Consider the following 27,255-nt stretch of genomic DNA (forward strand, 5'->3'; position numbering starts at 1 on the left):
GCCGACGTAGTCCTGATCCAGGAGCCTTGGGTGGTAGGAGGCAAGGTCTGTGGATTGGGGACGAGGGAATACAAGATCATTGTATCCCAAAATGAAGGTAAAATCCGTACCTGCATACTTGCTAGAAAGCACCTAAATATCTTTCTGCTCCATAATTATAGCGATGGCGATAACACGGCGGTAAGCCTAGAACTAAAAGGGAATCATCTCAGGCTGGTGGCGTCCTATATGGCCCACGAGGAGGATGATCCTCCGAACGACCTTGTTCGCAAAATAGCCAGCGACAGCGAAAGGACGGACAAAGACCTACTTATAGGTTGCTATGCCAACGCCCACCACACCCAATGGGGGAGCACGGACACGAATGTAAGGGGTGAGTCACTGTTCAGCTTCATCCTGAACTCAAATTTATTCATATGCAATCGGGGTAACGACCCCACATTTATAATTAAAAATCGGCAGGAGGTCATTGACCTCACGCTAGTGTCAAGCAAACTGCTGGACACAATCAAGAGCTGGAGAGTCCTAGGAGACCACTCCTTCTCGGACCACAGGTATATCGAGACGATATTATCCTTCGATATTCCCAAACCAACCGACTATATCAACCCCAGAAAAGCCAACTGGGAAAAATATAACACAACCCTGGAGGAGCTACTCCCTCCTAACGCCCCTAATTGCCCGAACACTGAAGACAACCTAAACCGTCTTGTGAACAGGTTTACGGATGCGTGCAACAAAGCCTTCAAGGCAGCATGCCCTTCTACCAGACCAAGGGGGAAGAAGAAACCCCCCTGGTGGTCTAAGCAACTAGACACCCTTCGTAGAACTTGTAGGACTTCAATAGAGCCACAAGAACTAAGGAGGATACTCACTGGGCAGACTATAAAACCAGTCTAGCACTATACAAAAAGGAAACGAGGAAGGCTAAAAGAGCCTCCTGGCAAAAATATTGCTCCGAAATCGAGGAAACTTCGGAGGCCGCAAGACTCCGGAAAGTTCTCTCAAAAGCTACCCCCTCGGTAGGTTACCTCAAAAAGAATGATGGCACGTGGACCAACTCTAGTGAGGAGTCCCTACACATTCTGCTCGACACGCATTTCCCCGGATGCACATCTACCGAGCCGTCACACCTCCCAGGAGAGGGATCGGTAGAATCGATGGACCATATCCTTACAAAACGGAACATAAGTTGGGGAGTAAACAGCTTCAACCCGTTTAAATCGCCAGGCCCGGACCAGGTAATCCCGGCCCAACTTCAGAAGGCCGGGGAGACGGCCATCAACTGGCTACATAGTATCTTCAGGAAGATACTGGCGGTATGTATAATACCGCAAGCGTGGCTTAAGGCTAGGATAGTTTTCATCCCTAAAGCAGGCAAAGCGTCACACTCAACCCCGAAAGACTTTAGACCAATCAGTTTATCGTCTTTCCTACTCAAAACCTTTGAGAGACTTATCGGGTTACAATTACGGACTACCATAAGTCCCCAGCTGTACTCAAGTGCGCAGCATGCCTACCGGAAAGGAAAATCCACGGAAACGGCACTTCACGAAGTGATCTCGAGTGTAGAAAAATCCCTGCATCTCAAAGAATACTCACTAATAGCTTTTCTCGATATCGAAGGAGCCTTCAACAACGTCACACCGGGCGCCATTACAGAAGCCCTGACTGACCTGGGGGTGGACCGTCACTTGGTGATGCTCATTGATCAATTGCTCATACGCAGGACGGTGACATCACTCCAGTTCTTTCGTATCTTTCGTAGTGATCAGACGTGTTTTTGTTTTGCGCTCCGCATTTTTTCCTTTTGTTTTGAATAAACAGTTTTCCTAACTACACACGTCGGCATAAGTATTTTGACAAAAATTATGCACTGCATATTTGGTTGTAACTTTTTATTTTTCTTAAGTAGAAAGTATATTTATTTATCGTAGATAGGTATTATATTAAGCTTATAAAAATATGTACAAAAAGTATGATAAGTGCGTTTATTCTGAAATGAAAATTAATTATTCGTAAACAGACGGTGGCATAAGTATTTTGACATTTTATAAAATGTGAAAAAAAAACATAAACTAATGGAACGAAGTAACTTTTCATAATGAATCAGTAAAATATATACCCTCCCTTTGCCTCTATCACCTTTTGCAGACGTCTTGGAACTGATTCCACTAAGCTGTGGATATAAGACAATGGAATTTCTCTCCAGAGTGATTTCACCTCTGAGATTGTATCCTCACGGTTCCTTGTCAAATTTGGAGTCCGGTTTCTTTTTATATAAGACCAGAGATTCTCGATAATGTGTAAGTCTGGGCTCTGGGCCGGCTAGTCCAAAGTATTAACCCCAATGTCCTTCAAAAATTGGGTAACGACTTTAGCTTTATGGCACGGGGCGTTGTCCTGTTGGAATGTAAAGGACTCCCCAATCAAATTATCTCCAGAGGGGAAAGCGTGATGGTTTAGCACTTCCAAATATTTCTCTTTATTCATGCTGCCATCTACAGGAACTAAATTTCCCAAGCCATTGTAGGCGACGCATCCCCAAAACATTACGGTCCCACCTCCATGGCTCGCTCTTTCACATATGGGTGCTACTTTTTTGCGACGTTATTTTAGGTTTCTTACGAAAACTTTTTTTTTTTGAGCCATGAAACTGAAAAGCACTTGCATCGCTCCATAAAAAATTTTTCCAAAATTAAAATTATTTGCCGATCAATTTTTTGGCAAATTCAAGGCGCTTTGACTTATTGCGCTGTGTTATTTGCAGTATAGCTCTAGTAATATATGTTCCAAAATCAGTTTCCTTAAGACGTCTACGTATTGTCCGTTCGCTGACATCAAAATTTCCTGTTCCCTTCAAGTCATTGGCAACCGATCGAGGAGTTTTTAAGACATCCTGCTTAAATTGCCGCAAACTAAAAGTGTCTACCTTGGCAGTTGTCTTTCGTGGTCTGCCACAACGTGTAGCGTTTGGTTTTTTTAAATTTGTTTTTTTATAGCAGTTTGTCTGACGTGAAATATACTATAATCTACTGATATTTTGCACTGAAATAAAAGAGTTGAACTTCACTATTATTTCATTTTTAAGAGATTCACTGAATTCCTTTCGGTTACTCATATTTCACAAATTATTAAACGAAAACAATTTTTATCAGCATTTACAATCTCTAAACTGAGATAATCCGTAATAATGGTTTCGCTTTCTATCAACAGCAGATCAATGCAAATTAATTGAATTTCTGACAAAATACTTTTGTCCAGCCAAGATCAGATTACGAATGAGAATAAGAAGCATATTAACAAAACGCAAAATGCAACTACGAAGATAATTTGCAATATACTTTATGCATTCATGTAGTTAGCGGTAAATCAGATAAGAGAGCTGTAACACGTAGCAATTCGTCAAAATTCAACGCTAAACGTTGCGTAGAGCTTTGTCAAAATACTTATGCCGACGTGTGTAAATTCTAATTATACTTCCTAACCAGACAACAATCTGGAAACCTATTCTATTACGCGAGTGCATGCCTTTTGATTTGTGTTAAAACATTATTTAACTTTTTATTTTTCGGCGTCGGCTTGTGCTTGTGCTTGTGTTTGTGTTGTTGCAGTGAGTGAGTACGCATTACATTGCATTGCAGTCCGCTCTCGTCTGGTAGCTTTTGTTGTTTTATCACTCTCTCGCTATCACCTCAACTTCAATAACTGTTCTTTCTCTCTCGCTCTTTAAACTTTCTGAGCAATAGCGCTCTCTGCTTAGTAGCTCTCGCTATAACCGCTCTCCACTCTGCTCTCTTTTTTTTACCAATTCCGCTTTGAGCGTTGTCTGGCACATTGGTCTGATACCAATTTGTTTTGCAAATAATAGTATTTATATAAATAAATAATAAAATAAAATGGAATACGCTGTGGTCTGTGCCAAAAAAAGCTGTAAGAAGCAGATCACCCACGATCAGCCGAATGTCCCCTGCTGGCTCTGCGACAGCGAAGTGCACGCAAAATGCGCTGGATTTTCTGGCCTCGTGAGTGATGCTATAGCCAAACGTAATGGCTTGCATTACAGTTGCGAGGCATGCCGTGCGGTGGAGAAAGACATGGTGGCTTTCATGAGGCAGACGCGGAGTGGCTTTAAGGAGCTGACCGTTGGTTTTAAAAACCAATACGATCGGCTACTAGCCATGGAGGCTCAGTTTAGCGGTTTAAAACTGCTGAATGAGTCTCCGAGGCGCAAAAAGGTCACTCCGCGGGATCTGCAATTGCCAACCGTCACTCAGCCGTGCGCCGCCGAAAAACTGACTCCGACCACTCCAAGTGTGCAGCAGTTGATCTCGTTTGCCACTCCAAGGGCAACGACAGCTGCTGGCGACGCAGATTCGGTAGCCGAATTCATCGCCTCGGAGAATGTGCAGCCAAGTACGTCTGCAGCGTCCGTGTCCGTGGTGTCCGCAAGTTCGCTAGTTGTCCCGTCTATCCCGATCCCACCAGTAAATAGACGTTCCGGACCTCCGGATATTGCCACCACAGGTACTAGGCCTGTGGTGACTAAACCACTGGTGGGAGTCCCACCAAAACGACAAGTTTTTGTTTCACGGCTGGCCCCTGACCTCACATCTAATGATGTAATTGCTTTTATTCAAAGCAAAATAAAAGCCGTGGGTTTAAAGGTGGAGAAATTTAACTTCTCTTATGCCAGGGAGATAGCCTCGTTTAAGATAAGCATCTCCCCAACTCAATTTGACACCATTTGCTCCGCCAAATTTTGGCCGGAGCATTTGGTGGTGAAGGAGTTTAAGGCTAAGAAGAAGAATAGGCCGCCCATATCCCTTCCAAACCTTTCCAGTGTGCCACCCTCAACCTCAACCTCAACTTCCTCTTCCTCAACTTCCCGTCTTGCTTCCACCTGTATCGTGCTTTGTATCGGATCCGACCATAGTGTTGTTAACCCGAGCCCTTCCGCTCACTATACCTGAAGACGCCTACCACCCTACTTTCGAGGTGTCGCTAGATATAGGACCAACTGTATTGGATCGGTCGAGTAGGCTGCCCGAACGTGTCCGCTGCTTTCGTAAAGCCGAGTTTGCGAAGCTTAATAACCTCATTAGGGATTTTGATTGGTCCGCTTTGTACTTGTGCACTGATATCATAAAAGGCACACACATTTTTTACAATGCTCTTGGCACATTTTTCGATTCTTGTGTCCCGCTTTCTTGTCCGACTAGATCTGGAAAACCCCCTTGGTTTACCAAAGAGTTATCCAGTCTAAAAAACTTAAAATCAAGACTTTATAAAAAATTTCAAGAAGTGGGTTCTCCTACTTCTCACTCTCGCTATGTATTAGCTCGGTCAAACTTTTCAGTTCTTAATGCTCAATGCTATAAGAACTACCTATCTCGATGCAGGATACGTTTTTCTCAGGACCCTAAACAGTTTTACAGCTTCGTAAACAGTAAGCGTAGAACGTCCGCACACCCATCCTCGCTATCATTTTGTAATACGTCGGCAAATAATGATCAGGCAATTGCCGATCTTTTTGCCCAATTCTTCCAAACCACCTATTCTGAGGAAAGCTACTCTGGTCATCCGTACCCATACGGTTTACCGAGGTCGAACGGCATTTTCAGTCCCTTGTTAAATGAATGTTCCCTACTTCATGATCTTCGACTAGTTAAGCCGGTGTTTTCACCGGGTCCAGACGGGGTTCCAGGTTGTGTACTCAGGTACTGCGCCGAGGCTCTGTGTGGACCTTTGCTTAAACTATTCACCCTATCCATTGATTCTTCTTGCTTCCCCCCGATCTGGAAGGAATCGTTTATAATTCCTCTCCATAAAAAAGGTAGCAAGTCTGATGCAAAAAATTATAGAGGTATAGCAAAGTTATCCGCTATTCCTAAAATGTTTGAGAAGGTTTTAACTCCGCACTTGCAACATCTCTGCAAGTCACTTATATCTCCAACTCAGCATGGATTTATAAGGCGGCGATCAACCACCACGAACTTGTTAGAGTTTACCTCTTTCATTATTAAAGGCTTTCAAGGTAACTTACAGACGGATGTTATTTACACCGACTTTAGTAAAGCATTCGACTCTGTAAACCATTCCCTTTTAGCGCATAAACTTGACCTTTTAGGGTTTCCGCCCAACCTCCTGAGATGGATTTCTAGCTATCTTTGTTCTAGGTCTCAAAGAGTCCTCTTCAAAAACTCCCTCTCTTTCCCAGTAAAGGTTTCTTCGGGAGTACCACAAGGCAGCCATCTAGGCCCCTTACTCTTCACACTCTTTATTAATGACTTACCTTCAGTATTAACATACTCTCGAGTACTTATGTATGCGGATGATGTTAAACTCTGTGTCCAGTACAAGGACATTTCATTTCATTCTCGCTTGCAATCCGATCTCAATAACTTTCAGTCATGGTGTTGTGCAAACTTGTTACACCTTAATGCCTCGAAATGCAAAGTTATGACATTTCATCGTTCTAGCCCTTTGTTGGCTCCCTACACTCTATTTGGTGGTTCTCTTGAGAGAATTACCCTGGTGGATGATCTGGGTGTTATGTTAGACCCCAAGTTAAAGTTTTCCGAACACATTTCTACCATGGTAAATAAGGCCATGGGCGTGCTTGGGTTTATAAAGAGGTGGTCAAAGGAATTTGACGACCCCTATATAACAAAGACTCTCTATACCTCGCTTGTTCGTCCGATCTTAGAATACGGCTCCTGTGTATGGTGCCCTCAGTACAAAGTACACCAGGACCGTATAGAATCAGTACAGAAAAACTTTTTACTCTTTGCTCTGCGGGGCCTTAACTGGGATGCGGGTGTAAGACTCCCATCTTACTCTAGTAGACTACTATTAGTAAACCTCCCATCCTTAGTTAACCGTAGAAAAATGCTTGGTGTGATATTTATGCACAACTTGATCAGGGGTGACATAGACAGCCCTGATCTGTTGAGCCGCATAAACTTCACGATTCCTATTAGACTGACTAGAAATTTTATACCGTTGTTCCTTCCACTTTGTAGATCGAATTATTCCTTGCATGAACCGTTTAGGGTCTTATGCTCGGATTATAATTCCCTCTACCATATTATATCCACCACTAATTCTCTTCCTCTTATTAAATTATTAATCCTTACACACCTTTCTTTTAATTAGTAACTGTAGTGGTATTTGTACTTTGATTGCATGCTTAGTTTCTTAGTAAGTTTAGTACTAATTTTCCTCGAATGTTAGTCTAATAGCTATCTTTCTTGCATGTTCGCGTTTGGTTCGTCTACGCACCGCGCGTCATGCGGCAGCGCCCCTCGGTCGGTTGAGCGGGAGGAGGGCTGCGTTTTGCCTGGGATCCGCGCGTAACAGCCTTCTGCTGGTGTCACACGGGCCACTTGACGGTGCAGTAACTGCATCGCCTCTTGAAAGATGCAGTCATTGCATGTCAACGTCCACACAAAATAGTCCGATGGATATATCTGGCAATAGTCAGACCTATAATACTCTACGGAGTTACTGTCTTGTGGCCTGCCCTAACATAAAGGACAATCACCAATCAGCTGGGCAAGGTTCAGCGAACAGCCGCCCTCTGCATCAGTGGAGCTCTTCGAACTACACCAAATGATGCGCTAAACGCCATGTTATGCCTTCAGAGCCTTGACTTTGCAGGAAAGGAGCGGGCAGAAATGGCAGCAATACGTCTTAGGGACTCTGAACAATGGGTACCCCAGAACATAGGTCACTCATCTATACTAAATAAAAACAACATGGTCCCAGCAAGAACGGACTATCAAGTTCCAATGGAGCACACGGAGACTCCATTCAGCATAATCATCCCTCATAGAGACGATTGGCTCGAGGGACTCCCCGGCCCAGACGGGGCCATAAGCATCTTCACGGATGGCTCAAAACTGGACGGCAGGGTTGGAGGAGGAATCTACTCTGAACAACTTAACATAAGGCAATCTTTCAGGCTTCCGGATCACTGTAGCGTCTTCCAAGCGGAAGTTACAGCAATCAGGGAGGCTCTGTACTGCCTTCACACGGTTACCACCACGGCAACCAATCTAAACATCTACAGCGACAGCCAAGCTGCGATCAGATCACTTAACGCGATCTCCTCGAACTCGGCTACTGTGGCGAAGTGCCGCAGATCTCTTCACGAGATGGCTCAGCAATTTGCTATCAGCCTTATATGGGTCCCGGGCCACCGGGATATCGAGGGCAACTGCATAACGGACGAGCTGGCCAGATCTGGCACTACAAACCCCCTTCTCCAAGATAAGGAGGATATTTGTATGCCTATGGCCACCTGCAAGCTCATCATAAAGGAGCAGTACACGCGACTGATAGACAACAAGTGGCAAATAGGGCCACGTTGTCGCACAGCTCGGCTAACATGGCCGACCATAGATAAGAAGCGCACCTCAGAGCTCTGCAAACTAGGCAGGGAAAGGTGCAGCGCAGTCATACGTTCCCTCACAGGACACTGGCTAGTAGGCACCCACGCAAACAGGCTGGGTGCCCCATACAATGATTTCTGCTGCAGCTGCAGAGACGAGGACGAGGAGGAAACAGTGGAACACCTGTTCTGTTCCTGTCCAGCTCTCAGCAGAAGGAGGCTGCATCACTTGGGCTCTGCCTTTCTGAACGACATCTCGGAGATGTCCACGCTATGTCCCAGAAAGATCGTCAACTTTATAAGGGCATCTGGATGGGACAACTGTTGACATGAAGTCTCATCTGCAGGGAGGGAATGATCCCAAGCGGTATCACAACGGGCCGAAACCGGCCTAAGTGTGCTGGGCTCCGAGCGAGCTTGGCGGCCGTCTCTACCTAACCTAACCTAACCTATCTGAGACGCAAATTGTTTTGGTCACTTGCCGAACGAGAGCTATTTTTGTACAGAAAGAGCAAAAGTTACGGGAGTTGTCCGCTCGGGGCACAATGTGTGCTTCCGAAATGGTGAGTGATTATATTTCGTTTCGCACTCCTCTCCCGCGAGCTAAGCGCAAGGAGAGGGAGGTAAAGAGAGATTGAGAGAGAGAGAGAGTGCACATGCGAGTGTAAACTACAGTTGCAGTGCAAATATTGTGACTCTCGCGGATTTAACCTTCGCTCCTACTCGGGAGAGAAGGATAACTTCGGCTCTAGATCGACTCCCATTACGGCTGCTGTGCGCATGTTGCAGGCACCCCCATTTCTGGCCAGGTCTACCACCTAACCTTTCCTTTGCTTCCCACAGAAAGTGTTGTACCAGTATTTAATAGACTTGCTAATCTAATCAAGCCATTCGACGTTGAAATTAACCTTGAACTCTTTGGAGAGCCGCATTTTTTATTAGAATAATAACAAAATATATTTACCCTTTGCACCCCCTCCAATCAAATGCAAGGTTTCGTATCAAGGTACAGGTTTTGCTAACCTTTATTTGCAAAGGGTACATTGGGTATGTGTAAAGCCCCTTTTCGGTGGGTGGTATTGCATATATTTTCCTAGTGCCTATTTTCTTTCGTTAAAGATATTTGCTTATCCAAAAGAAAAGTGCTGGGTATACCATAGTCGACCTGTTTAACCAAGGCTTTCCAACTTGTTGCTCCACAGATAACAGGGGCAATGCGGGGCAAAATTGTGGAAAATCAAGTTGAAAAGCTGGCGCTTGTTTTGTGGTGGCTTTTTTGTGATAAGGAAAACAACTGTTTGATAAACTGCCAGTCAGCAAATACTTTCCGTGTGTGTGTGTGTGTGTGTGTGTGTGCTGCAACAAAGTCTTTTATTGCAATTGGCAATTGCTGTGCAATATATTAATTATTTGTACAGCAGCTGCACAAACACAAAAGCACCGACAACAACAACAACAGAAGCTCAATGGAAACGATAGATTCGAACGTGCCTAGTATTTATTTAGATTTTCCTTTCTTTCTTTGTTACCAAGTGTTTTTCCCTGATGGGAGGGGGGCATCCCAATGAGTAGCGGAACAGCAAGGCTATGTTTTGGTGTTGTTTCTGTTGCTATTGCCATTACCGGCTAAGTAATGCCGTGTTACATTGCCCGATAGCGGGGCATGTGTTTGCCTGACGAAAGGCTTGTCGTTTAGCGTTGACGGGCATGCGTGACAATCGGGGGTGGGGGTGTAGATGGAGAGCAAAAGTAACAACAATAAAAGCCTACTAAGTTCACCCATGTGGCTGCTGTAGCTATGCCTGTCATGAATGTTTCGAAGACGAGTCCCAGAACGATAGAGATTAGGTGGATTTATGTATAAATCTACCGCGTTGGAGTCTCTTATCATATCTTATAAGAAATTTCGTTTGTAGATCGAGGTCAAAGTTTGATATGCTTCACAGAATTCCGATAAGGCCCGAAAGACGAGGTGCCGAAAGGAGCATACCACTTGGCAGCAGACCCAATGAATGAGAGTCTCCTAGTGGACAAGATGCTTATTGATTTCTTGAGGAATACGATTTGTGCGCGTTTCAGGGCAGACAGAGACTTGACGACGGCAGCCATTTTGGTTTAAGCCGCACTTTTGGGGCGCGGCACCGGAGTAATGGCCCTCTGACGTGTCCTTGTGGTAGGGTAGGCGCACACTGTTCGGTTACGGTTTGCATGTCTGCTCCGGCACAAGAACAGTCACAAAAGCACGTGCGACCAAATGTATGTCACACAGACACACACTAGCTTACACTTACCTCTGTGCCTTCCTCAAAGGACGCCGCCTCGAAGGATTTCTTTTCGAAAACCTCTAGTAGGTCGTGTAAATCCTGCTGCGTCACATTCACAACGTTGTTCAAAGTTAGGCTGCACATTTTTGCGGCGCTGCATTTACCGATTCAATTTCAAACTGGGGTTGCACTCTACAAAACTCTATGTGGAATCCACGCCACAGCACACACACGGCACAAAAACACTATACACTTTAGTAAAGCACACAATTTGCGAAAAGATGACAAAAATGAATAGATTTCAACAAATCTTGTTGCTTCTTTAGCTGTTGCCTGCCAACTCGCTCTCTCTCTCTCTCTCGTCTCCCGCTCTATTGTATCTGCTGCGTATTTTAATTCGTTTTCTTTCGTCTGCTTTATTGGTTTCTACGACGTTTACACGTTTCGCTTTTTTACGTTTGTTTGCTCAACGCCCTAGACGGCGACGTCACCAACAAAATCTCCGCCCGCGACGTAATCTGCACGAGTATAAAAGTCGGGTCGGATCGGATCGGTTACGCACTAGTAGTATTGTTGCTCTTCTTTCTCCGATTGCAATTAGATTGATTATGTGTGTTTGTTTAATTTTATTTGCAATGCGAGGCGGATAAGCGCAGTGTGACCGCGGATCGATACAATATACCGTCCGACCGTCTGAAATATAACGAAACATACCGTCTCATTTAAAAAATATACTGACGAATTCAAGTTCTATATTACATATTCCTCGTTTTTGATATTCCGTCGAATATTACTAGCAAGATAGAATGCTCAGCCCTGCCCACATAATTTTATTCGATTAATGAATCAATTTTGGCCTTGACTGGCCTATTCTAAATACTTGCTTTTATTGGATATCTTTATAGCGTTAAAAATGAAATTTAATAGATTGATGAAACTACCGTAAATATACCGTCGGTTCAATTTTGACCCTGGAAAAGCTACAAAATATATCGATAAGCTCCTCAGAAATATATCGTCACATTGTCAGAATATACCGTAAATATACCGATTAAAAAACGAACTTAACCCACTTATAACCCCTCTGTTCAAACAGATGATCCGTTACAAAACCGTTTCAGTTACCCAAACCAGTTCCATTAATGTGCGATTTATTTAAAACTGTGGTAAAGGGCACTCAACCCAACAATGAACAATGATGTGTGCTGTTAATGTTATCCAATAATTGCGGCATATTCACCCTTAGCGACTGTCCGAATGTCTCCAGCTTTCGGCTATATACCATCTATACCATCTAGGAATAATACTGGTTGTAAATTCTTCTTGTGGAACTGAACTTTCAACTGAACTGCGCCAAAATTCTTCCTGTTTTAGTGGAGTGTACTTTAATACCCACTAGTCGACTATGGGTTAATCGTTCTCTCTCCATGATTGAATATCATATTCCTCGATTTTTATGTTCGGTTTAATGTTACTAGCTAAATATAATCCTCAGCCTAAAACAGCTGTTTTTATCCGGTGGATTAATCAATTTTCTACAAGACTTGCTGGTTTTAAGCCCTCCCTTTTACTGGATTGTATCTAAAAAAAAGGTGTAAACGAGAAAGGTCAACGAAATAAAACGTCAGGGCATGAAATAAACACTTGTTGCTTGTAGGCCGGTAGTTCGGACAATTTGTATACCCTAGTTCTTTTATTCTTTTAATTAATATGTTTGCCAATCTGCTTTGAAAGATTGACCTATGCAAGCATTTGGGACTGACCAGTTTCTGCCACCCACTGATTATTTTTATTCTTCGTTTCTGTTGAAATATTTTGGATTGAACATTCTCCTATTTATAAGAACACTATAATTCGATAATTCCGTTTAAACTGTTTCAGCAGAAAAGCATCCTATCGCCTTTGAATTAATGTACATAATTACAGAAAATGTAATTACCGACCTTTGATATATCTAACAGATTTTATAGTGTCAGGTACAATTAAATTTTATTTTAGAATCAATTATCTTTGGAAATCATTCTGGGCGTTTTGTACGACAATAACTGTGATTTTGGAGTCTGGCGTTAGCAGCACATCGTTGGTTTTTGTACGTACTCTTAGCATTAAAAGTTCATCTGTGGGATCAATTATCTTCATCCCTCGCTCCAGTCGTGCGCGAATCGCCTGGAAAAGTCCAGCAAACTGAACGGAGTCATCGTGACCCATAGTACTCTTTACCGGATGCCCCAGATCGTTGAGAATTACTATGTCCCGAATGTTTCTCCTTTTACTGATCTGATCGAAAGCATCCTCCACGTACCGTAGAGATCGAGGGGGCTATGAAGGAGAGGATATTTATGAACAAACTAATTTAAAACAAAAATGTATATAGTTTTACTCTTTCTGGAGCATCTAGTAACATTTTGCTACAGTGATTATCTCTAATAAACTGTTTGTATACAGATTTTTCACCTAGTTTCTTTTTTTAACAAATGATTTGGGTGGTCTCCATGACGCGTTTCCAGTAGAAACGGCGCTATGTGGGTCAATGGTGCAGTATATATTTTCCAATAGATATAAAACATTAAAAGTCAGTAGGACGTTCATTTGGTGCCAAGGGAATATCCCCTTGGGCACAAGGGATATATTTGTAGATCTATATAATTAAAAATTTAGTCCAAATCATTTTGAAATTAATTTCAAACTTTGATATCGATATGTGATATATTGAACTTATGGAACTGGTTGGTGGGGTGCTGGTGAACCAATTGGTTCTCGGCAAAAATTTGTCAGCAATCGATACTATCGATAGCTGTATCGTCCATCGCTAATATTGAACAAACAAAAGTTTATTTTTTTGCGAGAAACAAATCAATTGTAAACATGGTAAGTGGCAACCGGTATTAATATAATCTACAAACAATATCATCGCCCTGCATTTTCAGTGACAAGAAGAGACACTGAAACGGATCCAGAGTCACAAAGACGTTGTAGGTACCATTGTGGTCAACAATGAAGGTGGGTGCATAGATGGCTTACCTTAATTACTGATGACCAATCCGATCCCAATTAGGTATTCCGGTGAAGTCTACTCTGGACAACACAACGACCGTGCAATATGCTGGCCTGATGAGTCAGCTGGCTGACAAGGCTCGGAGCGTTGTGAGAGATTTGGACCCGTCCAACGACATGACATTCCTGCGGGTGCGCTCGAAGAAGCACGAAATCATGGTGGCTCCCGACAAGGACTTTATACTCATAGTCATTCAAAATCCAACAGATTAGGCTGCTAACGCCCGAGAATTAAAAGCTGAAATTAACTAATGAACATTTCTATATATTCAAATTGTACGTGAAAGAAATAAATATATTTATGCATAAAAGACTCGGGACGCTGACATCATATGTTTTCGCCAATGAGCCAGTTTGCTAGCCGTACCTCGTTGTGCTAACACACATTCCAACGTTTTTATGCGATATTTAGCCGACTGTTTTAAAATGCAACCCTTATTAAAAAGTATGAAAAAATACTCTACGAAAAATATGAAACTTTAAGAATTTTTAAGTAAAAGGATCTTTAAGAAGAATCTTAAAGCCGGCTAAGCTCAAGCTGTTATCCTGTTAAAATACAGTCGGGTGAGTGTTCTTTTTTTCATTGGTATATTTTGAAAATTAAACGTTTATTTCTGAGGATCAGAACGTTTATTTGATCAATAATTTCGCGGTCACACTGCAGGATTCCAGTCTATCTCTTTCTAGTATTTTCAAAACATTTTTTACGATGCACCAATGTTAAAATCGTGTAGAAATGTCACTTAGCTTAGAGCCATGTCTCAGGCCACATCAAATTAGTAGCGATCAGCATAGTATTCTGATCGTTTTTTTCCATCAAAACCTTTATTTTTCAAAAACAGCGGAGAAACTGCGTGTCAAAGAGTGGTTAACGGAGAATTTCGCACACTAGCGCTTCCACTCGGCTTCCATGAAAAAAAACGGCCAGTCTTGTCAACAGCATACACATTTCCCCTTCATGTGTCGCTTTTGATAATTACATACAAACGTAGTTGCTCTGTAACAAATCTGTAGTTATCATGTATTTTCTACATAAAACAGTTTAATTTTCTGGAAATCGTTGTTTACCTCTTGTGTTTAGAACTCATTTTAGAAACAAAGCAATTAAAAGGAGTATCCGAATTTATCTAGTCTTGTTGGAAATTTATTCCTCAATCGGATAAAATTATGAGTTCTGAGCTGAAGACCCTAACTAGTTAGTGATACTCAACCGAATATCAAAATCGAGGAATATGATTGAATGTGACTAAAAAATTCGTCAGTATATTTTGGTATATCTTAATACTGCGTCGTATATTGTGGTATATTTCTGAGGGGCTCACCGCGGCCACACTGGTGAAAACATAAAAGTTGAAAATTGCATTTAAAAAATCATTAAAAGTATGGATAAGTCGTCAGAAAATTGATTGAAAAAATTAGATATATTACCCGTTCCAGACAGTGAACGCGTGTGGAAATCGACAAAAAAAAAATAAATTTCAAACGAAAAGGTAAATGTGGAATGGGCGTGCAGAGGGAGCAGCAGTAAAGAAAATGGCGTAATCACGCACTCAAACCCAAAAGAAAACCAACAAACGCAACCCAATCAGCCAGTCAGCAATAATTTTTATAAAAAACAGCCAAAGAGCAAGAAACAAAATTGAAAAAAGAATAAATGTATTATACAGTGAAAAACTGTGAGGAAAGCAGCTTTTTATTGTGCAGCCATATTTTTTTCGTGAAAAAAAAACCTAACTGATGCATATATACGTATGTACATATGTACATATAAAGAATTAACTAAAAAAAAGAAGCACTTCGTATCAGATCGTCCCGTTGTTCGCAAACACAAGCAGTTTTCAACGCGATTCGATTCTCGTTCAACGTACCTTGATATATAAGTACATACATAATTATGTACACACGCATATTCAAATAAATATATGTGTGTGCTCATTTGTATGTACACATGTACTTTCAATATCGCGATGGCATCACAAAAACACGACTCGCACAAACGCACGCACGCATGTTCGGACATAGAGACAATATTGTATGTATGTATACGTTTGGTTCGACTGGTTGTTGTTGCTGCTGCTGTTGTTGTAAATAGCCGTGAGCGAGCAGAGCGAACACATAAGGGCTGGCTCAATTTATAAATATAAACGAGGTGGAACGTTGTAAGTTGCTGCGGACACCGCAACTCTACAGTTACATATACCCGATACTAAGTCAGTATGGCTCTCTCCGGCAGACGCCGCTAATATTGAACGACACGACAAAGAGTGCGTGCGAGAGAGACAGAAAATCAGTCTGAGCGTGACGTCGGGCGCTGCGTAGCCACTGCAAATTGATTTGTTCCTTTTGGCTACAAAAATGATCCGATCTGATCCAGATTCAGCAATCTGATAGATATGGTCGTTATCTATGATTCTGCGTTTTTAGTTTTCTCGAATGTGCAATATTGTGGATGCAACAGATTTTCGTCCTTTGTGGGGGCGGAAGGGGGTGGGGCGAAATTCTGAGATATACGTTTTATAGTGAGATCTAACAGAAGTGCGGATACCAAATTTGGTTACTCTAGCCTTAATAGTCTCTGAGATTTGTGGATGCCCCAGATTTTCGTCCTTTGCGGGGGCGGAAGGGGGTGTGGCGAAATTTGGACACGAAACGGTCAAGGTCCGATATCACAGGAGTGTGGATACCAAATTTGGTTGCTCTGGCTCTTATAGGTTCTGAGATCCTTGAACTCATATTTTGCAATTGGCAAAACCGACCATGAAACCTGTGTGTTAGAGAGAGACAGAGCGAGAAAGAATGAAATTGTTTTCTTGATTCTGGCTATAATAATTATACGATCTGGTTGAGATCTTACATTCTAAAACATATAGTCATCCTCTACGATTCTGCGTTTTTGGTTTTATCGTATCTTTAAAAATGTGGATGCCACAGATTTTCGTCCTTTGTGGGGGCGGAAGTGGGCGGGGCGAAGTTTTGAAATATTTTTGTAGCAGTGACATATCACAGAAGTCTGGATACAAAACATCGTTGCTCTAGCTCTTATAGTCTTTGAGCACTAGGCGCTGAAGGGGACAGACAGACATGGCTCAATCGACTCGGCTATTGATGTTGATCAAGAATATATATACTTTATGGGGTCGGAAACGATTCCTTCTGGACGTTACACACATCCACTTTTACCACAAATCTAATATACCCCAATACTAATTTTGAGTATCGGGTATAAAAAGCATGTGGCTGCGCAGCGGCTGAGCAGCCAGCGTCGTTGTCCGCAGAGCGCAAGGGATTTTATTACGTCGCGCGTTTCGTTCGGTCGTTGGGTTCGTTTTATATTTTTGGATATTTACACATGTTCATGCATCTCTCCATTCCATATCCCATATGCATCTCTTTCTCTCTCTCTTTCTCTCTCTCTCTCTCTCTCTCTCTCTCTCTCTCTCTTCGGCTCTTGCTCTGCGTGTGAGAGCTGCTCTGATGGCTCCTTGAATGCAACGTAACGGGAAACTGGCGAGTGCAACGCGAGACGCGACAACGTGAAAGGTTATAGCCATGAAAAAGGGAGAGGGTATAGTGCATGTGGGGACTGCAGAGAGTGCAGCGACAACCGTATTCGATCCCCACCCGCAAAGCGTAGTCCGTGAAATATTCCACGATACATTTTCCTTTGGTCATAGGGCTTGCCCAGCAAAACCAATACATATACATATACATACAAATACAGTCTGGTTCGGGGAAATAGTGCTGCCAATTAAAACGTGCTGAAAGCACCGTTCTTGAAGGGATACCTGTGTAAATGGAACCCAGTGAAAGCTCTATAAGATGTGAATCCATGTGGTACCGGATATTCCGGGGTAGCGACATATCTCCGACGACATATCTCCGCCGATCCACAAACGACATATCTCCGCGCGAAATTATGTCGTTTTAAAGCGACATACCTCCGCGCGGAGATATGTCGTCTCAAAACGTCATATCTCCGCGCGGAGATATGTCGTTTGTGACACGGCGGAGATATGTCGTTTCGAAACGACTTAAGTCCGCCAGAAAATAATTAACTAATTTCGCATGTAAAATACACTTATATTTTTTGACAGCATTTCATTTTATAACATGATTTTATTGAAATTAAAAAATGTGCAATAGTCCAAATACACAGAAATCATAATAGCAGTTTTCTTAAATTTTGTCGTTCTTAACTTACACAAGTTAATTATAAATAAAAACATTGCGCATGGCCTCTTCGACTTCTCGGTTGCAACTTGGACATGTTGGCTTTATATTTTCATTTTCTTCCAAGTCGTTTTTTGCTTGGTTGTGGGCCACAATTTGATCCCAACATGTACCACAAATGTTTACGTGATTGCACGGGCGCAACAACACAGACTTTGGGTTACATAGGCACACATTGCATGGATTCATTTAAACCAATGATTTATCAGATGACTGACTTGAATGAGAAGCATTCGATGAAAGTGACGATGTGGAAGATTTCATATCAGAAGACATTCCAGTTAAATTGCTTTCATCCACCCCTTCAAAGAAGTCCTGCTTTGAAAAGCGGTCAGCTAAGGAAACAGTGCATGTCAGAAATCCCTGTATATCTATTTCACCTCCTTCAAAAAGATCCATTGCGTCCATGATTTTTTTTGAGCGATCCTGAGAACAAAAATAATTAAGCTAACATATTATTTTTAACGATTAACTTAAAATTTATTCAACTTACAGGTAATTTCTTCTTCTGTGTCTGATTTCCATTACCACCATTTTGAAAGAGTGAAGCAAACTCGCGACTTTTTTCATATTCTGCATATTACATTAAATACAACACGGCATTCTTTAACAATTTTTGTTTAATGAAATTAACTTCCTAATAAAAACGCTGTTGATAAATTATGCAGTAGCTATATTTGCTCAATTAAGACAATATTTTTTACGGTACATTTACAGTTACAGTTACGGAGATATGTCGTTTGTGACACGGCGGAGATATGTCGTTTCAAAACGTCATATCTCCCCGCGGAGATATGTCGTTTGTAACACGGCGGAGATACAGTATGTCAAGAAACTCTTTACACACTGAAAATAAATTAAATTTTTTGACTTTGGATTAGAAAATAATGGCCTTTGGTTCAAATTTATCAAATTTTTTTAATTCATAACCATTCAGGGATTAATTATAAAGTAGTTAGTGAAAAAAAAATAACAAAACTATAAATAGGTAACTTACAAAACAACAAAAACAATGATTACTCATTTTTGACACTGTCAAGAAACTCTTTACACATTTCGTTTTCGAGCTCTGTTTTGATCTCGTTCTTAGAAAAAACGGGACTTTACCGTAATCTATGCTTTTGGCGTTGCTCAGTGATGCTCTATTTTTGCATTGACTTTGATTTGGTTGCGAAATTTTGACCGTTGCACATCTACAGACTAACTTTCTGAAATTTTTAAAATGCCTTGCAAAAGACTATGCTTTGACGTTGTCCAGTTGATTTACTATAATCACCAGTTGGGCAAATCTGTTGCAGACATGGTAGACATGTTTTCAGTATCAAGGAAAACAATTAACAATGTCCTAAGTCGCGCGAAGAACGAAGGGAGACTGGAAACCAAATCTGGAGGTGGCCGTAAAAGGAAGATAGACAAACGGGCAGACCGCATAATCATGAGGAAAATTAATCAGAATCCGCAAATATCGGTCAGGACTCTGGCCAAGGAACTTGACGAAGAACTTGACTTGGTTGTTTCACACGAAACAGTACGCCAGGTTATTCTACGCCATAAATACTCTTCCAGAGTGGCACGAAAAAAACCGCTGCTTTCGTCGGTCAATGTGGAAAAGCGCTTCACTTTCGCTGTTAACATGATCAGTAAGCCGGCAGAGTATTGGGATGACGTCATATTTTGCGACGAAACAAAAATGATGCTATATTACAATGATGGTCCACCCAGAGTATGGCGCAAGCCGTTAACAGCTTTAGATAACCGAAACATCATTCCGACTGTAAAGTTTGGAAAACTTTCGGTTATGATTTGGGGGTGCATCTCTAGCCGAGGAGTGGGAAATATTGAATTTATTGAGAACACAATGGATGCCAAACAGTACCTCCAAATTTTAAAAACAAATTTAAAAAGCAGTGCGGAGAAATTTGGTCTCATTACGGACAATAGGGCCAAATTTAAGTTTTATCAAGACAATGATCCCAAACATAAAGAGTCCAATGTGAGAGCTTGGCTGCTTTACAACTGTGGAAAAGTTATTGATACACCACCCCAGAGTCCCGATCTTAACCCCATTGAAAATTTGTGGGCCTATTTGAAGAAGAAAGTGGGAAAAAGACAGCCCAAAAACCGCAATCAGCTCAAAGAATTCATATTGGAAGAGTGGCAAAAGATTCCCTTTGAGTATGACCTACAAAAATTGATAAATTCGATGAAAAACGGCTCCAGCATGTAGTCAATGCTAAGGGTGGACAGACCAAATATTAAAATAAGTTAAATATATTAAATAATTACGAAGAATGTATGTCGTTTCGAAACGTCATATCTCCGAGCGGAGATATGACGCTTTCAAACGACATATCGTAAACTTAACTTAAACGTGAATCACTGTTGAATGAAAATGTGCTAACATCACGGCAAATAACGCTGAAACAGTTCCTCGAACATGAGACAATTGCTTAAAAAACCTGATTAGTCATTGTTTTACAGATGTCCAACTTAATTAAGAAATTTGTCAAGGGCATATTTTGCACCATTGATTAGATTGTACGTTGCCTTTGCTCGTTTCGACTATCCATCCGCACAACAAGAAGGGAATTCCAGTACAATTTCCTGCAGAAAAAACGAGCCTGACATATCTTAAAAATTGGTAAACAGCTTGGACCGATTCTCTGATGTCTCATTCTCATGAATATAAAAACGTGCCTCCCTTCAGAGCGTTACAAACGACGACTCAAAATTGTACTACCTTTTGTAAGGAGACACATTTTCAAACCAAAACTTGTATTCCTACAGCGATTCCAAGGGCTCTGCTCTCCTACAAATTTCTTGATACCAGCATCAGCGACTGCTACTGCGACGGCAGTGAAATATGTAGTTTCACCCAAGTACAACCAGTTTTTGGCGTTCATTTACGAACACAAGGCCAAAGTTCAAACAAAAAAAAGGTTCTCGTGCCATTTGAGCTTTTGCTTGATGCCTTCTGCGGTATCTTATCACGAGTGTGTGTGTGTGTGTGCTTGGAACTTGTGAGCACTCGCTAAACTATCAATCAGTGCTCCGTACATATCTCAAACTTCTTATAATTGCGCAGAAGAATGCAGTGCGGAATTTAATCGACATGGAAAATGAGCGGCGGAGAATGATATCGATTGTGGGCCAGCTGTTTATCCGTAGAAAGCTGCAGCAATAACTGTAGATCTAAGTCGCTTTCAGCTCAAGCGTTAAGTGGAAATCTCTACAGACATTTGCTCCAGCAACTGATTGACATATCATATTGATCGGTAAGGGACCTGGGGTTTGCGTGGAACCAATCGTTTATAGAGATTCAATTCCCCCTAAAAGAAGTCAGTGAACTGTTTTTCAATGTGACTAGAACTGCCAAGGGCATTTGTTTTTGAAAAGAATACATTCCTCCAAATTGGTACATACAGTGCCCACCCGATTAAGGGAATATCTCTTAGTTCTCTCTAGTGTGTTCAATATTGTAAAATTATTTCATCAAAAGCTGTGTATAAACACGAAAGATGGCTATGAATTCGGGCCAATTTGGCAAAAGTCTCTTTTAAATTTCAAAAAAGTTACCCAGCCTTCTCGTCTTCCCACATTGAACTTTCGACCCGCTGACCGGTCAGACCCTGGTGAAACTTTGGCCCCAGCTGCACCTACTCCGGTGCCACAGCTGACGGACTACAGCGATACACGACCGACTTTGCAGCAGTCCAAGTCCTTCAGTTGACATCCGCAGAGCAACCCCAAACACACACACACACACACAGAAGCACGTATACACGAGCGACGTAGATGAAGTAAAACGGATACAATGCCCTGCGGCAGCCGCTGAGGCGGCAGCGCCAGCGCCAGCTTTCTTCCCTTGCTTTAATCGAAAAACAGGATTTTCATCCCCGTCAAGAGCAGACTTTAGTTTTAATTTCATTATAACTGGAGAAATTGCAGTAGGACTGCTCTGGCAAGAAACAGGCGTATTAAATTCACAATTTCCCAGATGGGAATAGAAAGAGCGAGAGGGGAAGTGGAAGGGGGATGTCGAGAGCGAGAGTGGACGAGGGTGAACTATTTTATTGAAATGAAATTTACTAGGCGACTAGTTAGTTAGGTGCCGCCGCCCTTAACCCGGGGGGAGCGGGAATACTAGGTGGAGCATGTGTGTGCGCGTGGCCAGCGAAACGTTGTCGTCATCGCCCCCCATAGTCATAGTCGGATTCGCAGTCGCATTTCGAGTCAGATGATAAAGGCAAATACATATGTACATACTAATCCGGGGATGTGGCCGCAACGTTATCGCGGCGCCCTCTGAAATAATAATTAAAAAAAACAACAAATGGAAATAATAGAAAAACTTATATTTGGCATTCCAATCGAAAAAAAATCCAGGAATATATATTTTTGGAACCCGGGACTGTAGGATTACAGTAATTTCAGTGCAGCTCTGCAACACCTGCTCTCTTGCATTCTCCCTTTAGCTCTCGCTCTCTCTCACTCTCGCTGTGTGTGTGCGCTCTCTCTTGTGCTATACTTTTGACCCTCCAACCACTTGTTTCGATTTTCGCAAGAAATGGGACCACACCACACTGACAAGGAGCAGACACAACAAAAACGAAAAGAATGAACAAAAAAAAACAAAAGGTAAACTTAGAAGCTAAGTAGAGAGAGAGAGAGAGAGGGAGAGAGATGGGCGGACGGAACGGAGTTGCAATATTGCAACTGCTTAAAATTTCCAAAATACTAAAATTGCAAGTCGAAAACTGCACTTGCGTGTAGATGTGCTCTCATTTCGTGCTGAAAGAGAATACACAAAAGGGACCGACGACAGGCAGGCGGCGAGAAAAAGACGGGCAGACAGACGGATAGGCCGGAGGAAGACCTTTTATTTACTTTCTGCTAGGGAAGAGAGGAGAGGGCCGACCCGACCTGAAATCTGAGCATTTTGAACATCTGTTCAGAAAATTTTGGTTTGTTGATTTCACCAGCCAAAAAATTATTGAATACATGTTTTGGGCTGCATCTGTGTACAGACACACAAACAGAAATACTACATGCACAGTATGTATACTGCATATATAAGCACACACAATGCAAAGTGTGAAACAAGACTCTTTTTCACATACCTGCTTTACTTTATTCCAGGTAACGTCGACGACAACGGAATAACTAAGAGAAGCCAGCAGCAGCGGCAGCACGAAGCGAGCAGCAGAGCACGCAGAATAAAGAAACAAGGAAACATTTGCACAGCACAACCGAGCAACTGCAGCAGCAGCAGCAGCCAGGCCAGCAGGCAGGCAGGCAGGCAACGACAAGAAAAACCACTTCAACAAAAGAGGATAACATATTGGAAGTGCTCGCACACATACCCATACCCATACAGCTCAGCTCACAGCTACACACACACGCGAGTGGAAAGAGAGACGAAGCATTGTACGTGCCCGGTTGAGGGTGGGAAAGTAAACCGACATCTTTTTACGAGCAGAGAGTTTTGCAATCAGAAGAAGACAGCAAGCAGCCCCAGAGAGTGTTCACGTTGATCGGGCCAGCCCTTTGATAACGCACATACGGAAAGAAAAAGAGCGAGAGAGAGAGAGAGCTGCTAGCAGTGAGATCGGAGACGGGACAGGTTGCTGCCCAAAGCCGAAAATTAAAAACCAAAAACTCGAACGCACACAACGCATTTGGAAATCAAGCCAGGCGTGAGCGTTTGTGCGTGCGTAATCGAAGCTCCAAAAACTGTGAGAAGACCGGACCCCCCCGACTTCGATCCCCCGTGAACTGCATTTGCCCAGCGTTGCCACATCGCCAGTACGCGTGTGGGCGTAAAACCAGTGCTGGATAGCACCAAGAAAGACACTAGGAACGGTACAAATCCAATTCATGAGCAACTAAACCGAAATTAAAGTGAAATTCAAACGAATTGAATCGTTATCCTCATCGCAAAACAGATTCCAAATGAAAACGATCGTGCTCAGTCCGGACGATCTGCAGAACTTCAACAAGTTCATCTATGACCCGAAGTCAGCCGCCCAGCTGGCCGCCAGCGCGGGGGCGATTGGAGCAGCGGCGGAAGCGGCAGCTGCCATACACGGCCAGCAGCCAGGAGGAGCGAACACCACCACAGTGCAGCTAGTGGCCGGCGGTGGTGGCCTTGGCAATCCCACAGTTGTTCCAGTCCCCACCAGCACAGCGCAGACCAGTGCCAATAACCTGATGGCTCTGCATTACTATCTGAAGCATCCGGGAATACAGCAGATGCCGAGCGCAACCACGGTCCAGCATCACCAACATCAGCACCAGCAGCAGCTGTTGGCCCAGTCGCAGACACAGCTAAAGCAGCTGCAGTTGAAGCAGCCCACAATCCACCAGCACCAGCAGCACATCAGCTACCACCATCCGTACTACCAGCAGACACAGCCCCAGCAGCAGCTCCAGCTGCAGCCACAGACACAGATGAGCCACAGCAATCCGTACGTGCCGCTGAAAAGTCAGCAACCGCCACAGACCCATCTGCCCGTGCATGCGCTGAACCAGAACTCCAACTTCTCAGCGGCCAGCTCCAGTACAGGAGGAACAGCTTCCAGTCATGCGCCCACACAGCAGTCGAACGGCTCCAGTGTATCACCCACCATCATCCAAAGGGTCACGGCAGTGGGCGGACCAAACAGCAGTAACATTGCGGCCGCTCCCAACGCGCTCCTGCGAGCCCCGGCCGCCGGCAATGCCAACACCTCGTCCTCGTCATCGAGCTCCTCCTCCTCTTCCTCGTCGGCGTCGTCGAGCTCCTCGTCAGCCTCTTCTTCCAGCTCAACTAACTGCGCCAAGAAGCTGAAAACAGAGCCCGCCCTCTCGCAGTACAACCAGACGGAACGCCTCAACTTCGCCAACACGTACATCGTGTGGAGCGAGGAGCACTGGCGACGGGTGGTCTTCCACGACGAGCGGCGCTTTAACCTGGAGGGCCCCGACGGTTTCTCCTACTACTTTCACGACTTGCGGAACTACGAGCGCACCCTGTCGCAGCGGCCGCGCGGCAACTCTGTCTACATCTACCTGATGATCTGTGTGGGTGGGGCCCTCCATCTGGAGGTGTCGTCAGCCAAACTGCGTCCTGAGTCATGCATCGAGGCCGTTATGCGCGAGCGACCGAATATCATCAGCAAACTAGGTGGTAGCACAGAGTTTGTGCTGCAGGACCACAACTGGATGTCGCATGCACTGCCCACGGCCCAGGACCTGCTCAATACCAAGGGTCTCAAAACCCAGAAGTGGCCGTCCATTGCGCACGACCTCAACATTATGGAGAACATCTGGGGCTGGCTCATCCGAGAGGTGTTCGACGGCGGCCGGAAGTTCTCGCGCAAGGACGACTTGATATTCCGCATCAAGGAGGCGTGGTCCCGACTGCCGCTCGATCTGATCACCAACCTGTACAGCACCCTGCCGGAGCGCATCACGGAACTGTATTACACACAAGGCGACTACACGAATTGTTGACAACCGACAGAAGAGCAACGTGGACGTGGATGTGGATGTGGTGGTATGTTGTCTCCCAGCTCAGGGCACTCCCTTCGGCTCAGCTCCGCCTGGAAGTGGGAGTGGGAGTGCAGACGGATTCGATTCTAGGACTTCGTCCGTCTAAGGGGAACTTTCACGACGTGATCCTGCTGCCGATGCCAACACGCCTGGCATCCATCCCGCTGGGTCAACCAGTGGGATGGGGCGCGAGCGGCGTTCCTCTGCCGGATACAAAAATCAATACAGAAGAAGGAAATCTTTATACAATTCAACTTAACTTTTTGTGTATAGCTTTAAGATGTGTACAACAGAGCAGACCAGACCGTACCGGACGGACATACGGGAGCGGGACAGAGAGACGCCTGGTTTAAGGTTATACAGTTTTTTTTAGTTATTTAAAACAAAAACAAAGAAAAAAATGGAAAAACATGCAAGAAAAACAATCGCGCGAGAGGTTTGGGCACGCCATGTGTGTGTGGTGACACTGGCAGACACCCGAAAAGTGTTGCCATATCGCTTTGTAATTAGTGTTTTTATTCCTTCCTTCACCCGTATCCACCACATACACACACACACACTCCCGCACCCCCCGCATAATGTGTACCCAATCCCATCCCCACACTCCCCTCCCCACCACTCCCAACGCCCTATTAAATATACGTATTTAGATTATACATATACATAATAATTAGTTGCAAAACAAATTTATTTGAACTTAACTCCTTTTGTTGATTGTTTTTAGTTATGCAAGCGAGAAATGTAGCAGTAGAGAAGAGACGAGAAGAGAAAGACGCATGAAGAGCGCAGAGGAAACTTATGAAAAGCGAGAAGAGCAAGCAAGATGAAATGAATAAATAAACTTGTAACTAAAGTATTATTGTAAGGCATAGTTTTTGTTGTAGCAAAATACGGAAAAGAACTCACGAAAATGTATACAGACAGACAAAACACACACACACACTCACATAAATAAACACACGCAAGAATCCTATCATGTAAAATGTTTACGAACAGAAATTATAAATAAACTAATTATCAATGTAATTAATACATATTAAACAAAAAAATAACAAAACGAAACAAAGCAAAGCAAAAGCAACTTAGTGTTAATTTAAGATCAAAAATAACTAACTGAAGAGTATAGAAAACTAGAAATCATGCTGAATTCAACCCCAAACGAAACCGAACCCAAACCCAAACCCAGCCCACATCCCCCTTCCCTACCCCCACCGTCAGACAGAAAAGAACCCATAAAACTCGAACAAAACTTCCTAGTGATGGGTGGCAAAAGCACTTCATTTGCCACCGCTAAATTGCAGCTACTGGCGAGCTCCGTTCTTGGTGTATCTGTGAGAGAAGGCAAATGGATAGTACGCTCCCCATGAAAACCCATATTTAGCAATACAATGAATGAACTGAACAAAATGAATCTATGAAAGTATCCTTGAAATAAACACACATATATATGTATGCATATATGTATATGAACCGTATAAAAACACTTATCTCTCAATTGTAATTTGGCAGATACGATATGTGAATGTGATTCCTCTCTTGTTTCGCTTTGTGCAATGCATGAACTACTCTGGAAAGAACTTTATACATCATGCATATACACATAAAAATACACAGAAAGATCAACAAAAGTGGAATTAATATGATTAAATAATAAAAACACGAGAAATGCAATTACCAATAAAAACTACCAGCAAAATACGTAACAAACTCAAGAATACCCCAAATTAGCTTTTATTCCTTGCGATAGATAGGGATTATCCGATAACCAGAATCCTGATG

General features: G+C 43.1%; 4 protein-coding genes and 1 long non-coding RNA gene across 5 annotated transcripts in view; 2 read left to right on the top strand and 3 right to left on the bottom strand.

Moving 5' to 3' along the window:
• The window catches only part of LOC117194952 (myotubularin-related protein 14-like), a 59,215-nt gene extending 47,881 nt beyond the window's left edge, over window positions 1–11,334 (bottom strand). Inside the window, exon 1 of the mRNA XM_033399424.1 lies at window positions 10,687–11,334. Within this exon, the coding sequence (XP_033255315.1) occupies window positions 10,687–10,803 (117 nt within the window). The 5' untranslated portion in view covers window positions 10,804–11,334. The remainder of the gene's footprint in view (window positions 1–10,686) is intronic.
• Window positions 11,335–12,612: 1,278 nt separating this feature from the next.
• Window positions 12,613–13,553, bottom strand: LOC117194956 (dynein light chain roadblock-type 1-like). The gene is made up of 2 exons (XM_033399433.1): window positions 13,040–13,553; window positions 12,613–12,978 (listed from the first exon to the last, which is right to left on the bottom strand). Exons 1-2 carry the CDS (start codon window positions 13,061–13,063, stop codon window positions 12,664–12,666), a joined length of 339 nt encoding a protein of 112 aa, XP_033255324.1. The 5' UTR covers window positions 13,064–13,553; the 3' UTR covers window positions 12,613–12,663.
• Window positions 13,554–13,592: 39 nt separating this feature from the next.
• Window positions 13,593–13,969, top strand: LOC117194957 (dynein light chain roadblock-type 2-like; the record flags this gene model as incomplete). Its single annotated transcript, XM_033399434.1, has 2 exons — window positions 13,593–13,659; window positions 13,715–13,969. Coding segments are annotated over 2 exons (279 nt in total), but the record flags the coding sequence as incomplete, so codon positions are not given.
• A 1,046-nt stretch (window positions 13,970–15,015) lies between these two features.
• On the top strand, window positions 15,016–26,959 carry LOC117194967 (protein hunchback-like). The gene is made up of 2 exons (XM_033399445.1): window positions 15,016–15,203; window positions 23,083–26,959. The coding sequence occupies exon 2, from the start codon at window positions 23,896–23,898 to the stop codon at window positions 25,435–25,437; it is 1,542 nt and encodes a 513-aa protein (XP_033255336.1). The 5' UTR covers window positions 15,016–15,203; window positions 23,083–23,895; the 3' UTR covers window positions 25,438–26,959.
• Window positions 18,032–23,148, bottom strand: LOC117194968. Its single transcript, XR_004474951.1, has 3 exons — window positions 23,064–23,148; window positions 18,437–18,789; window positions 18,032–18,369 (listed from the first exon to the last, which is right to left on the bottom strand). It is a non-coding gene; the product is annotated as an uncharacterized LOC117194968 (long non-coding RNA).
• Window positions 26,960–27,255: the final 296 nt, after the last annotated feature.

This window comes from Drosophila miranda (assembly GCF_003369915.1).
Source record: "Drosophila miranda strain MSH22 chromosome Y unlocalized genomic scaffold, D.miranda_PacBio2.1 Contig_Y5_pilon, whole genome shotgun sequence".
Taxonomy (NCBI): domain Eukaryota; kingdom Metazoa; phylum Arthropoda; class Insecta; order Diptera; family Drosophilidae; genus Drosophila; species Drosophila miranda.